This window comes from Sebastes umbrosus, chromosome 11 (assembly GCF_015220745.1).
Source record: "Sebastes umbrosus isolate fSebUmb1 chromosome 11, fSebUmb1.pri, whole genome shotgun sequence".
In the NCBI taxonomy this organism is placed as follows: domain Eukaryota; kingdom Metazoa; phylum Chordata; class Actinopteri; order Perciformes; family Sebastidae; genus Sebastes; species Sebastes umbrosus.
In genome coordinates this window covers 24,064,692-24,078,066 of record NC_051279.1, presented here as the reverse complement: position 1 = coordinate 24,078,066, position 13,375 = coordinate 24,064,692, and the positions used below count along the sequence as shown (strand labels likewise).

General features: G+C 42.2%; 1 protein-coding gene across 8 annotated transcripts in view; it reads right to left on the bottom strand.

Moving 5' to 3' along the window:
• Positions 1-13,375, bottom strand: part of grb10b (growth factor receptor-bound protein 10b) — a 76,233-nt gene that overhangs the window by 28,831 nt on the left and 34,027 nt on the right. For 5 of the 8 annotated variants that reach the window (XM_037784090.1, XM_037784093.1, XM_037784094.1 and 2 more), the window contains 2 exons: positions 12,277-12,562; positions 8,824-8,968 (listed from right to left, as the gene is read on the bottom strand). In XM_037784090.1, the coding sequence (XP_037640018.1) occupies positions 8,824-8,968; positions 12,277-12,562 (431 nt within the window). The other 3 variants (XM_037784096.1, XM_037784097.1, XM_037784095.1) reach the window with 3 other exon arrangements.

Below are 13,375 nucleotides of genomic sequence, written 5' to 3'. Positions count from 1 at the left end.
ACCAATTGATTATTTATATTATAATAAATACAGTTATTTATGAAAATACAAATCTTAATTTTGGGCTTAAAACCGTTGTGATGTCTGATGTGTGTTGTGGCTTTATTATTGTAATATAACGACATTTTTTCTCGTAATATTATGACTTTATTCTGGAAATCTCCCTCAATATGGCCCTAATACTCCGTACTACATTTGCACTTTGGCACTCACTGCATTAGACTTATATACTATATACTTAGACTATAGGCTGTGTTACCTTCATCACAATGCTCAAATGTTTTTTTTTTTTGTCTAAAATGGCTCTTTTGATGGTAAAGGTTGCTGACCCCTAGGCTAGCGAATCTGCCCTTACTGCTTTATTGATTGGCGGGCATTATTTAAACTACTTTGGGAAACTACCTGTCCTGCTTGGTTTCCCATGAGCTTTAAGATGATCACACTCCGAAACAAGTTTGGAATTTGCTGTTTCCACTCAGAAAGAATGGGCAGTTTGAGATCAGAAGTTGTATTTACTTTAGTCACAATGTGTGCTGTGCACAAACTCAGTGAATGACCTGGTCAAAGTTTCTGAACAGCTTCACTCAAATACACTGTCTCTTGATCATTTTTAGACATTGTTATTCTTACAGCACCATGTTTGGCAGCTGATAACTTTTTTTTTGTAAGGCTGTATTTTGCTTTCTAGTATATCAGTGTCTTTCTAGCGTCCCCATACTTCCTCTGTGCTTGTATTATGCAGCAGCCTATAGCTAAAGTCACTTTCTGATCCCTGTTAGAAATCAATTGTTGTGAGCATTTTAGCAGCGCCAACATTGTTTTTTTACGCATAATCACTACAGCTGGAATTTATTTTAGACTGCTGCTTCTTCGTTTGCTTAGGGCTGTCACATGGTGCACATCACATGCGGTTTTTCCCGTAGGCAGTGGATGTTAGCTGCAGATGGCTTAGCGGTTGCAGTGACACTGACCCATTTTTACTGGAAGCGAGTAAATTAATTTAGCATGTAATAGGATGATTTTCAACCAACTGTTTGTGTCTATGCATAAGTGGGTTACTTCTCCAAGCGTCTGCCACGAAAACGGTTCCTCTAGGATAGTCTTAATTTAGGTGGGACTTAAGTATTTGCAACCGTGTCTAACTCATGGCACATTTTATAAGCACTGCCCTTGGTAATATACTAATGCGCTAAATTTCAAGGTCTTTATGCACAAGTTATGTGATGGTGATCTGCTCCCAAGTGGCTTTGTCCGGTGCCAACATTAAAGTCGTATTTATCTAAACCGAGCCATTACTCAGACGAATCACCAGCCCACCTTTAATATTCAACAACAGGCCATGTGTATATGTGTGTGCCTGTGTGTGCCTGTTTGTGCGTGTGTGTGTGTGTGTGTGTGTGTGTATGGCAGTAGCAGGTCGAGGCATGTTTCCATTTAGCAGCCGGGGGATAAATATGGCCCTGACACATGAGATGTTCCAGACTCGACCACAACCTGCCTGTCTCTTCTCCAGGTAGCATTTGTTCAACAGCGGTTAGAATGATTTGTATTTCACAGCACCGAATGCTGCAAATCCGCTCAATGCAATTTGTGTATATACGTTGACATGAAAGTGTCTGTTTGAGAAAGAGAACAGACAAAAGGGTTACTGTACTGCCTGCATACTCTCTTTACCTCTGCCACAAAGGGCATCAAATAACATGCGTGTGTGTGAGTGTGTGTGTGTGTGTGTGTGTGTGTGCCTATGGCTCAGAGACTAGATGTAATGTTAGGAATAATGAGGCCAGCAGGCAGGCAGGCATGCATCAACTATACACACATGGATGCCCGCACGCACAAGCTCAATAAAACATCCAGTTTGAGCGCATTATTTATACTCACATCAATTACAAATAATCACAAAGATATAAACAATCCAAGTGGCATAAACAGTGCAAATCACACACCACAAACATATAAGCGTGACTAGCCGGTGATTACGCAATACAACAAGTGTCTGTGTGTGTGTGTGTTCGTGTCCCGTATTTCCCTTTAAGATCCATTTAAAAGCAAGCTGGCTGCTGGAGGAGTGAGCCAGCAGATTTCTGGCGCTGCGTCACCTTTGATCTCCGCACAGTGTGGCCTGCAGAACACATCAGTGCTACAATGAGAAGCAGAACACACACGCACATAAACATACTGCCTAAAGCTCTCACAGATGCACACGCATACGTATCCCTGCTTGTAAAAGACAAACATACATATAGGCGCACGCTTACACACACACACAAAATACACAAAACTGAACCTCCACCACAAGCCGCACTTTTTAAAAGACACACACTCGTGCACGCGCCCACAGACGTTCCCACACATTGGGGCCAACGTTTTGGGCATCGACAGCATTCCACTCTGCTTTTCCGTTTACAGTGGAAAAATCTGCCCTTTGACCCGGAGTAGTTCCAACATTGAGGAAGGAGGCAGCCAAGGAATGCCGTGCTTCAGCGCAAACAGAGAGAAAGAAGGGGATGGATCGATGCCCATCATTTATATACCGCCGGGTGTTTCTAGTTTAAATCCTGCTGCCTTTCTTTTCAGCGACTAGAATGGCTGCTTCAAGTATTCACTGTGTAAAACTGTTTGCTTAAATTGGTAATCCACTTGTAGAAGCTAATGTTTATACTTTACAGACATTGCTCGGCAATGAAGTGACTTCATTTATTAGCGGCTAAAGAGCCAGATATTTTTTTTCATGAATTGGTGGAGACAAGAACAGCTAAACGGGGAGTGAGTATTGAATTTGCATTAATCAGGTGGACACAAGCAACAAATAGCTGATCCTGCTCTGTGTCTGCACGTTCTCTGATGTGTAACTAAACCACTGTTTGCTATAACACGTTTGCCATATCGACTTCATAAGATGATGAAATGTCAGCGTTGTATTTACAACTTGTTTTGGCCAAAATATCAATTACTGCAGGTTTAAATTGACGTTTTAAACACAATTCCTCACATTTTCCCCACACAACACAGAAGCATACATAGACTGGGATAGGGCTGCACGATTCTGAGAAAATATCGAATTGCGATTATTTTGACCGATATTGCAATTGCGATATGTTTTGCGTTATTAGAGGGAATGATATTTTTTACATCATTATTTTCATTTTCACTGAAAAACATTAAAATGATTATAGTGTGATTTTTGCAGGGATCTGTACCAAACAAAGATGTTTTCCTAAGTCTACAGAATATGATGTGTAGGCCCAGCCAAGTCGCACAGCAGTTTGTGAAATAGTCACAAAATTGAATGTATTGATTCGTGTACATAGACACAAATTGCACATTTCTTTCGTGAATTTTTTTTTTCACGAAAAACCCCACAGGACTTTCACCAAGGAGACTGGTGTTGGTGTCCCGTGTGAAACCTCAAGTTAAAGTTGATTTCTTTGCCGCGTAACTTTTGTACTTAAGTTACGTCCATTCTAGAGTTGTTTTAACCCGATGCACGATCTTTTTTTCTAAACATAACTAGTTTTGTTGCCCAAGTCTAACCAAGTCGCTCTGTTCCTAAGCCTAACTAAGTTGTTTTATTTTGAAAGAACTGGAGCGGAAATTGACACGTGCGTCACGTGCTGTTGAAAGTCATGCTGAGCGTCACGAAAAAAAAAGGAAAATTCGTGTATGTCTATGTACACAAATCAAATAGATTCAATTTCGTGACTATTTCACAAACTGTTTGACAACATTTGACCTTTAACAAAGATTGCGCCTCCTGCGATTTGAATATTGCAGTAGGCCATAATGTGATTTTTATAAAATTTTGATTAATTGTGCACTCCTAGACCGGGAATATGTTGAAAAACTTTCCCTCATATAAAAGTTTGGCCACTTACAGATTTCTTCCAGCTGCTGGGGCGGACTATATGAGTGAGTGTATGCAACATTCATATTCTGCAGCATATCAGGAGTCATAATAAAGATATTTTAGAGTCTCTTCAGCAGCTTGTACGACACTGAGAATCAAAAGGGAGACTGTACGCTGTCTGTCACATTACTGCATCACACCTTCCTGGCTACTTCTTTCAGCCCAGAGTGAGTAATTGAATAAAAGCTGGTAGTGGTACAAGTATAATCGATTAACTACATTTCAATCTTACAGAAATCGTATTAATTTAAAAACAGGTCGCATGATTTCTACGAGCTGATATGGAGGCTGCTAACATCATGAGCTCATCGTTTAGATTATACTTCAGTACAGTACACTTGATACTGTGGTACTTTTTTTGATAAGTAGGTGTCACAGCTTTGAAGTCTGGCTAACTCGACTGCAGACACAGTCATGCAGAGAGAGAGCAAGAGAGCGAAAGAGAGAGAGAGAGAGATAGAGGTGAGGGAAGAGTGAGGTGAGGTGGAAAAGTGATCAGTATCACCAAATGTTAATGATCCCTTCAGGGATACTGTACTTCAGCAGATTCCAAGAATACGATTCAGATGAGAAGTAGACAGAAAAGGATATAACAAGTAATAATAATAATAACGAAAACACAGCTAAATGTATTCCACATATTTATGTTATGTACAGTATGTATGTGCAGCACATATAGATTCATTCACATTTCATCCACGTTCAAAAGATATGTACAAAATGCTTATGTGCACATTTTGGCACAAACTGCATCCTGATTATAAATAAATAAATAAATAGATGCAATATTTGCATAACCCCAAACATACTACATACTCAGCCATCTCCTACTGTTAATGCCAGAGTTTGCTTAAACCTGTGTGCTATAGAAAGAAAGCAGTAGCCTTATATTTTAGTCAGTCCTGCGCAACTAGACAACGATGCTGGCACTGAGCACCAGCAGCTCATTTGCTAACGTTATTAGTGCCAACCCAACCTCCGCTGCCTGTCTGGCACCGTGCGCTATTTTAGGCCTCTTACTTCATCATGTGTTAATAAGTATTCATCAAGTGAGCTAATTTGTCACAGGACACGCCGCACAGTACTCAAGATCAACAGGAATGTTGGCTGGGACGAAAAGTTCGGAGTAAAGAACAAAAGGATGACGGAGGAAGACTTGTGACGGAAACAGTGAGGTAAACACTGGCAAGACACCGAGAGAGATAGACGCACCAATAGAAAGATAATGAAACGCAGACGTGACGGGAGGCAGAGACAGGGTGTGGTGATCTTGCCATACCATAGAGCACATTGAGCTACAGGACATCCAGTCCCAAGTACAGTAAATCCAGCAAAATCTGGCAACCCAGTGATCAAATCAGTGTTCCCACACTAGAACGACTGGGGCAGCTATGGGAACACAGTGTCCAAGTAAGTACATAACGGCGCTCTCTATTGCACTACTGAGGACAGACTGTCAAGACTCTAGACTGAGAAAATTAATGGATATACTAGCTAACTGCCTTGCATTCAAGGCTTCTTATAGGTTTTTCCATTGCACGACATGGATTACACGGGCCAAGCTCCTAGTATTTTCTTAAGGCTAGCGCGGTTGTAATACCTGCTCTCTGGCCAGTTGGCTCTATACGGGATGTATGGAGGTTTAGACTTCCATAAAGCCCGGATTTTGTTGGTAGTAATCCTTAGCAGGCTACAGGAAGTCAGTTTTTCTAAGGATATGTGCCCATCTGTGCACACTTTCACACATACCACACTGGACTGGTGCCAGTGCTCATAGATGGCAGCTTCCCAGTTCGATGTTCTTAATCATCCCGCAGCTCCCAAATGAACCAAATGTATTCATTCTGGTATGTTCCATTGATGCTACACTTTCACAAACAACAGCTTTTAAGATTAAGTTTGGCACGCACACACCTGCCGTAAACACGTCAGAAACACTTCTGCAGCATCACCTGGACGGTATGAGCGACTACATTACTTTAACGCTGCGCTTTCTTTTAATTCTAGTCATTTCACTGCATCTCTATTATCAAAGTTTCCGTTTTAAGAATATAAAGCTACGAAGACTAGGAGTGGGGAAATGGAGAGGGACAGGAGGGAGAGGAGAGCGGAGGAAAGTGAGGTAATTGGGAGTCATATGGCCGTGTCAAACAGCGTGCCCAGTGATTCCTGACAGCCCAGCGCTGCGTCCTCGTGCCTCCTGCACGGAGGCCAAGGAGTGAGGTAAGGAGGGAACCGAGGGACACGAGTATGAGAGTTTGTCAGAAAGCGCCCGGAGGTTGGAAAATTCAGTAAACTAAACAGAGAAACTTCTCACCAGCAGGCTGGCTGAAGGTTTTGGAGGGCAGGGAGAGGGGTAGATAGACACAGACTGACAACCAGAGATAAAGACAGAGAACTGGCACAAAACAGAGCACATGTGGTTGAAATGATTATGGTTAGAGGTCTTGGGAGAGTGGGTTGGGGGGGAGCAATGATTTACCTGCCTGCACCATCCCACTTGTCAAACCCTAAACAGATCTGAACCACTCAAGGGAGGAATATGTGTTTGCAAAAAAAGCAGTTTTACCGCTGTTCCACATGCCTCTGGAGCTGGACCCCAAAAGCACATGTGTGTGATGAGACGGCTCCGCGGGAGGGTTTTTTTTTTTAACAGAAAGGTGCTGAATTGAATTTCCACTGCAGAACAACCACAATGAGACATACTTTCCATTGCCATCAACAATGGATAGACACTGCCAATGCTGTAAATAGTTTACAGAACTCACAAAGACAAACAGGCAGACGTGAGCGCAAACACACACACGCGTCTAAAAAACAAATACACCCATATGCATGGATGGATGCACAGCAGTTTACTCAAGGGAGTTTTCCACGGCTCTTTTCTCAGCATTGACTCTTCATTGAAAAAGGTTTGGGGGTCCATGCAAAACGAAACCAGTAAAAATGTCTAGCAATGGTTTACCTTTACAGGCATTTTAGTATATTCTGAGCAGATGTATGGCGATGTTTCAACACATGATGAAAATGTTCTTTTTTACACTCCACGGGAACTCTTCTTCTCTCATCTGACTGACAAAATGATAAAGCTCTTGTAACTAAACTAACTCTCATGTTGCACAAACAAACGTCTCACAATGAAATGAGCACTGTGCATAGAAGATAAAGTAAAAAAAAAAAAAAAAAAGGAGCATTGGTTCACTTCTTTTGAGGTCTCTTCTGTATGACCAAAAAGAAACCGGAATTGTTATATTTAAATTATACTAGAGGGAATGATATATGAGCATTTTTTGTGAGGTTTAAGTGTGCAGACATGTTTGGGTTTTAAGACAAAAATCCATTCATTCCTGCTCTTTAAAGGACTGGAAATGGGAAACAGGATTGCTGTGATGTGGGGCCATAACTGTGGTTGATGTCAAAGACAGATCTAGCAGCCTCGAATAGAGCTGAGTGGCTCAAAAAAGCGCACTTTTACAGACACTTCATCGTAATGTATGATCACAGAAATAATTTACCTCCGCCGCCAATCTCCAACTCCCCTGCCCCCTTCCTTTAATCCCCCACTCCACCTCCTGGTTTATACTGCACCCTTAACAGGCCGTATGGGAATTCAAAAACCAACAACATTCCCGTTCCCGAGCAGGTCGACCAGTCTAATAAATTGGTTTCTGAATATTTACCAGACACGCCTGCTTTACTTATACGGAGCCAAAGTTATGTCACAGCTAATAATTCAATGCAAAGCTCATAACCACTTAGTAAGACATTAATCTTTGACCTCTTTACCGTATGAACTAAGATTTACCATGCAGTGCTGAATTTATGCCACAGCTAGTAGTTCAAGCCTGTGACATTCCCACGAAGAGAGAAACAACTTTCCCGCTTGTGACGACTAGATCAAAATCTAATCTTTCATGACTCAGTCCGACATTAAACAGTTAAGAGGTTTATTTATGACACAGGTGGTAATTCAAAGCCACAACTTCCCAACTCTTAAAGCATTTACTGGATGCCACAGGTTTATCAATTCATCACGTGATTTATGAGCTGACGTTTGAGAGAGCAGAGCAGGTCATATTACACGCAGACTTGCATTTTGGCACATAACGACTTAACTGGAACTGCAGCCTATGATCTCGTACCATAACAGCCATGACCAGAACAGACCAGAATCATAGCCAGGGGGAGTATTTATGAGAAATAGTCCGCCCTCACATTACTGTAAGTTACTGTATGTTACTGTAACCAGCATTGGCTGGCCCCATGTGAAGACCATTAACAGGGACGATGGGGGGACTCTGACTTCCAGGAATAGACAGACCAAGTCTCGAACTTGTTGTCAACACATGAACACACAAACAGGCTCACAGAAAAGCAGCCATGTGTGCAGGTACACACACACAAACATATACGGTCTCTGCTCCTTCACCTCACTCTTTTTTTTTTTTTTTTTTTCAAACAAAGCCGCAAACCCCTCTCGAGCAGACACACATGCACCGTACAGTACAGCGCTATCACGTGCAAGCAATCAACATGCCTCCAATGAGCAAAACATGGGGCAGATGCAGAAGCAGGGAAAATTCCTAAATGCTTATGTCCGACACACTTGACCACTAAACACAGCTGATTTACGATATTCAAATACGGCATCCTTCAAAACAAGTCACTTGAGTCACACATGTCTCAGTTATCAACATAAAAATAAATCAGCTGGTGTCTCATATCCTGTTTTGCTGACACGGTTGCCCCGTATCGTATGGAGACAATGTTTTGTATCCAGTGCAACCACACCAAATTATAATGCGTAGTAAAAATATGAAACCCATAAAAGAGCACTGCTGGGAAATATTCAACTTAATTCCTGAAAAAGTGTCTGGAAAGTTCCTACAGTGTGTCTTCGTAGAGGTTTGACTTACATATATGTCAGCGGAGGGTTCTCCAGGAGGTAGAGACCCAGGACTGAGGACAGGGGAGCTGGCTGGACTGCAGAGCTCGGGGAAGGGGTTGGGGATGGCCGGGAGAGACGATGTCCTCAGCTGCTGCTCCTCCTCCTGCAACCTCCTGGACAATGGACAGAGGAACAGAACATACTTTTAGTATTATCCTGTGTACATCGCTAATAAAAAATATGCACTGGAGTCTAAGGTCGTGACCTGGGACAGCCTCTTGCAAAGTGAGATGGGAGAGCTTTGAAATGAGAGCCGCTGACACATGTGAAATATGTGCAGAGGAGAGAGAGAGAGAGAGAGAGAGAGAGAGATGGAATTAATAAAGCATTGCTGTACAGTATCCAGGCTCATGTCTGTTTCCATCTGATCTCCCCATAATGAACAGACTCCCAGCAAGTGGAAATCACAGACCCCCGCAGCGTGCCAGCTCATTTTCTGCAATATTTATCACACATCAATATTACATCAAGACATCACTTTAAAGCAGTTTTTAAATTAGGCGCATACAGTACGGCGTAAGCTCGTGGCCTGCGAGAGGAATGATGATTTGACAGGTGATCATAAACTTTTCAGGATTTTTTTTTTCATGTTCAGCAGATCAGTTTGTGAAATTCTAGCTAGCTCGGAGAATCACTGTAGGAGACTCTTTCTCTTAGTCTCTTTTCTCGATCAAACTGTCTCTCTCTGCAGAACCCAGCGAGTTCAAAAGGGAACGGGCCTTTTGATGTTGTCCCATCTGAGCTTGAGAACCGGGTTATCCAGAGGTCAGCCCTGAATAATAAGAACTTCAGAGTCTGTGTGTGTGTTTGAGAGAGAGAGATCATAAGAAAGAATACTCCATTACCTGATCATCCCTCCTCTGTTTCTGTCATACACTCCAAAAGGCGAATAATTGGAGCCGACACCAGCTCTGCTGTGAATGCCTTTGTGTTTGTGTGCGCTGTACGCATGCAACCATACTTCTGTAGAGTGTGTATGTGTGAGTGAACACATATACCCACTTTTAAAATGCATACAATAACAGCCTTAGGGAGAATATGGGTTACTACTCTTCAAACAGAGAGAAACATTTGCACTTTGCACTAAAATAAATGAGATTTTTTTTACCTTTCTCCTCCCGCTGGTGTAGTTTGAGACAAAGAGGGAGTGACAAGGAGGAACGGGTCATCCAAAGGCTACAGATAGGGAAGCGGGGAGGAAACGTTACGCGCAATTATTGGGAGGGTTAGTGAGGAATGATGGTGTGGAGTGAGAGACTGCTGTTCCAGTGTGGAGAGACAAAGAGCTCTCTGCATGTGTGTGTGTAATGTGGAGATGTATGAGGCTGGAAGGAGTCAGCTTAAAGTTTAGTGTCATGCTTCCATGTGTCTGTATGTGTATGACCATGCACAATTGAAGTCTTATTTAACTGCTGTGTATGTGCATGGTTATCTACAAGATCTTTCTGATCTTCAACTTCAAAACTTAGTTACCTTGAATGAGCTTAAGGCTTCTGGTGAAATCACTGCAGTCCAGATTGTTTTAATGTTGTTAATTTATGTGTTGTCTGTTACTTTCACTATAACTGTCTTGCTGCTATCTTGGTCAGGTCTCCCTTGTAAAAGAGAATATTTGGTCTCAATGGGATTAACCTGGTTAAATACAAATCTTCACTTCTGATGGTGTTTAAGATATGTGTGACGTCACAGTAAAACACCTGATGAATGCACACATTTTACTGACAAACAACTAACTTCAACTATGTGTTGAATGCATTCAATAAAGGCTGCAACTAACTACTTCTTTTTTTGCATTATTGATTAATTTGCCAATTATTTCTCGATTATTCGATCAATTGTTTGGTGTGCAAAATGTCAGAATATTGTGGAGAGTTTCCTAAAGCCCAAGGTCACATGAAATTAAAAAAGCTTTAGGTAGGTAACACTGGAGAAAGAGTACAATAGATTTTAAAAATCCCCCAGTGTTGCCAACTCTTCTCCACCTGATAGTAGCTGCAGCACGAGCTGCTAACGAGCTCCAACTAACTCCCTCCAGGCCTCCCTCCAGGCCTCCCTCCAGGCCTCCCTCCAAAGCCACTTCCCGAACATTATTATTAATAATTAACGTTAACATCTCATAATGACCGCAAACAACGAGCATGGCTAGTTATGGCATGGTTAGTACTCACTACAGGTAAGCTAGGAGGACTCCGGTGACGCGCCATGTGTTCGTGCAGGTAGAGCGAGAGGAGGTGAGGAGACAGACAGGTAGACCGGGTTGCCAGATAAGATTGTCAGTTTGCAGAAAACCGTAAAACCATCACATGCGCAATAGAGAACGCCCTCATATGCATACAGCTTCATGTCTGCATGGATGGATGCACAGCAGTTTACTCAAGGGAGTTTTCCAGGGCTCTTTTCTCAGCATTGACTCTTCATTGAAAAAAGTTTGGGGGTCCATGCAAAACGAAACCAGTAAAAAATGTCTAGCAATGGTTTACCTTTACAGGCATTTTAGTATATTCTGAGCAGATGTATGTTTCAACACATGATGAAAATGTTCTTTTTTTACACTCCACGTGAACTCTTCTTCTCTCATGTGACTGACAAAATTATAAAGCTCTTGTAACTAAACTAACTCTCATGTTGCACAAACAAACGTTTCACAATGAAATGAGCACCGTGCATAGAAGATAAAGTAAAAAAAAAAATGGAGCATGGGTTCACTTCTTTTGAGGTTTCTTCTGTCACGCCATCATATGCATACAGCATATCTGCATCACATAAATAGGCCATTGCAAACCCACAAAGAGTGCAGTCAGACAACCAAATACACAAATTCCCCATGTCATTGTCAGTGATGATGATGTCAAGGTAAGTAGTCCTCCGTTATCACTAAAAGACGACTGAATACTAACTCATGTCAATCAAATACTTGTCAAATTAAATGAGTCAATAATAGGAGTTAGTGGACACAAAATAAGTTTACTAAATTTTGTATCTATGTTTTTGACTATAAAATTACAGCTTGTTTGGTGAAAGATTACCTCCGGCAAGGCCGAAGGCCTAGGAAGGAGGTTATGTTTTCACTGGCGTTGGTTTGTTGGTTTGTCTGTTTGGATGATAACTCCAAAAGTCTGCGATGGATTTTAATGAAATTTTATTGAGGGGTGGGGTGTGGCATAATGAACAATACATTAGATTTTGAATTTTTAATAACTCCGCTCAGCCTGTGCATTAACACCACAGGCTTTAAGACATGCACAGTGTAACTGATGCCGCGTCACCCTGCCTCTTTCCTGCAGTCAAATATAAGTTTATGTACGTTTTTGTGCATTCACATTGACAGCTGTCTGTCATGCTAGACTGGACAGCTCTTGTCTAGTGCCTGCACATACAGCCCAAAGAAATATATCAATATCTGCATATACTGTGCACCTACCTGACAGCGAGAATGTGCATGGGTTGTGACCGTCGGAGGCCGGTTTGGGGCGAGTCCGCGGAGGGCGGCTCCGGGGAGACGTGGCTAAGCGCGTGTGAGTGCTGACCCTGCCGAGGCTGGTTGTGTTGCATGTGATGGTGGTGGTGGTGGTGTTGATGTGAGGAAGAGGTCTGTCCATTGTGCAGTAGTGGGGTGGACTCTGTCTGCTGACCACTGCAGGTGGAGTACAGGCTCTCCAGCGAAGAGTTCATATCATTCACCAGGGCCTCTAGATCGACGTCATCCTCTGGAGGAGACAGACAGACAGACAGACAAGGAACACATCACTGACTGGATTTCAAGAGAAACTGAAAGACTGCTGTGAAGTAGATGAGAGAAGTAGGTTTCAAAAACTGTTGAAGACAAGTGAACAAAGAACAGTGTGGAGCACTGAAGCTGGAAAGAAAATCAAACCCAAAATGCAATAAAACACAATAAAAGAAAACTGAAAGTCCTATAAGCCTGCTGCTTTGGTTTCAAATAGTTGAGGCGCAACACAAAAAAAGAAGTTAAGTCCCTGGATATTGTCGGGACTTTCCCTTTTCTATTTCAGTTTCTCTATCATTTCATTGTGGCCAGGATTTGAACCCTTGACCTCACTTTTGCACCACATTAATTCTAAGTAATACTAAAAAAAAAAGAAAATAAAAACACTGGCACGCACACGTTGGTAACCAGTTTTGCGAGAGTGATCAATCAGCAAGACTATCTTGACTACGTACATTGTGCTGCTGTGTGAGCCAAATCTCCAGGGATAACAGGTACAAGCACAAACCTGCCTGCAACACTGCTCAACTCTTACCGCCGGGGTTCACGGTGAAGGCGACGGCTCCAACTTCACCGCACGTCTCAAACATTCTGCTTTTAAAGGTCTTTAAAAGCAGAATTCTCGTCAGAAGGGGGAATCTATCCTCAAAGCCCCCTGTGAAAAACCTCTCGGCCCATTTCAAATTCACGAAGAGAATTTTTCAACCGTCTCCAGGAGCATGTTGTATCAAAGTTTGAAGTGAGCTCGATTGAAGGGAAGTCTTCTCTCTCTAATTGCTTCACGCTGTGAAAG